Raw genomic sequence first — 2,187 nt, forward strand, 5'->3', positions numbered from 1 at the left:
ATGAGCTGTGCTCCCAATACTTCACACTTTCCAGTCCTCTTGCTCCTTGGGTTTTCAAGAGTTAATGTCTCCTCCCTACTCTCCTCTTCTTTCTGTTCCTGACTATTTACCTGACCACCATATTGGGGAATATGACTCTGGTGCTGCTTATCTCCTGGGACTCCATATTTCACTCACCGATGTATTATCTGCTCCATGGCCTCTCCATGATAGACATGGAGCTATCCACAGTCACCCTGCCCCAGTTGCTGGCCCATCTTATATCTGATTACCCAGCCATTCCTGCTGTCCGCTGCTTGACTCAGTTCTTTTTCTTCTATGCATTTGGTGTTATAGATACTCTTGTCATTGCTGTTATGGCTCTGGATTGCTACATGGCCATCTGTGACCCTCAGCACTATGTTTTGGTGATGAATCGCCAACTCTGTGCCCATTTACTAGCCTCGAGCTGGGTGGTGTCCATAGTGCACAGCATGCTGCAGGTGGGTTTCCTCCTGCCACTTTGCTGGACTGGGCATGCTAGAGGAAATTTTCCTCATTCTCACTTCCTTTGTGACCGTCGACCACTTCTGTGAGCCTCTTGCTCTGACATACATTCCAATGAGCTAGCAATATTCTTGGAAGGTGGCTTTCTCATGATCGGCCCCTGTATACTCATTGTACTCTCCTATGTCCGAATTGGGGCCACCATCCTACGTTTGCCTCCAGCTGCTGGTCACCATCGAACGGTTTCCACCTGTGAATCTCACTTCACCATGTTTGGCTTCCTCTATGGCACTATCATTTGGGTCTACTTCCAGCATCCCTCCCAGAACTCTCAGCATCAGGATATGGTGGCTTTAGTAATGTATACTGCCATTACACCTTTGGCCAACCCTTTTGTATACAGCCTCCTTAATAAGGAGGTCAAGGGTGCACTTCACAGGCTCCTTGGGCTGGGGAGGGTACACTCTTGATTAGCTTGCTGTGGGCCATATTGGGTAGGTGAGAAAAGGCATGGGCATGTTTTTAACATGGTTGGTTTGGAGGACATCAGAGTGCAGGATGACCTAGATAATTTAAGGTACTCCACATTTGGCTTTTGTCAATGTGGTTCTCTGATAGAGCCATGGACATTTTACATCCATACACACACAATCAGGACTCCTTTATTAGCATGCCTCTGGGATGCCTCCATTCCATTTATCTTGTTATCAAAGTTAATAAAATGAGTCACTAGGACTCAGTAGCTTCAATTTTTGAGTTTTGAGGGTAGGATTGTGAAATTATGAACTAAAGGAAAGGCAGTGGAGCTAATCATTGTTACATTCAATGTGATGTGCTTTCTTTTGGAGGTATGTTGGTGTACATCAGAGAGTAAGTAGAAGCCAACAGTTTTGACAAATAGGGCAGCAAATTCTCTACCTATTTCATTCAATGAGCAAATATATGCTGCAGAATGAGTGTGAAATGATAGTCATGATTCTGCTATTGCATATGTTAGTCCTAATTTCCATGGGCTAATAATAGTGCAAGGATCTAACTCTGATGCATGTGACTTCTATGTTATATGTTTTAAATTAATGTTTGTGTACATTTATAAAATAATACATAGATATAAAATACAAGCTAACTACTTTGTTTTATAAAATAAGAACATGAACTGTTTTAATAATAAAAAAATTGACATTACTTAGCTTTTTGGCAACTGTAACATGAGCCTCTGCATTAGTACCTCTTAAAAGATTGAAATCATATTTCTTTCTAACTTTTAAAATGTTTTTATTTTTAAAATTGTGAGATACATTATGGGTTATGTATACAAATATTCACTGTGCAGGTATCCTTGTTGATGAGGTGTGCCTCTCCTTCCCCAGGCAGATTTCCACTACTGTCAATCCCGCCTCCCTGCCACCCCTCCCCTCCTCAGTCTCCCACTACAGTCAATCCTTTTCTTATAGTATTGCAGTAGTTGTTCAAGTTGCACTTATGAGTAAGAACATGTGATATTCAGTTCTTCATTTCTGTGAAAGATCACTCAATATTATAGACTCTAATTCCATCCAGTTTGCTGCAAAGTTCATGATTTTGTTCTTCTTTATGACTGCGTAATATTCCATCATGTATATGTACCAAATTTATTTTATCCAGTCCTCTTTCGATGGGCAGAATGATTGGTTTCATGTTCTTGGTATTGTGTACAATGCT

At 41.2% G+C, this 2,187-nt stretch overlaps 1 protein-coding gene across 1 annotated transcript; it reads left to right on the forward strand.

Annotated features, from left to right (window-relative positions):
• LOC103266368 (olfactory receptor 1B1-like) lies at nt 1-956 on the forward strand. The gene is given in 2 exon segments (XM_008063970.2): nt 1-75; nt 78-956. Coding segments are annotated over 2 exon segments (954 nt in total).
• The last annotated feature ends 1,231 nt before the right edge of the window (nt 957-2,187 follow it).

The sequence above is a fragment of the Carlito syrichta genome, unplaced genomic scaffold (genome assembly GCF_000164805.1).
Source record: "Carlito syrichta isolate Samal-C Ts95f unplaced genomic scaffold, Tarsius_syrichta-2.0.1 Scaffold307164, whole genome shotgun sequence".
NCBI classification, from domain to species: domain Eukaryota; kingdom Metazoa; phylum Chordata; class Mammalia; order Primates; family Tarsiidae; genus Carlito; species Carlito syrichta.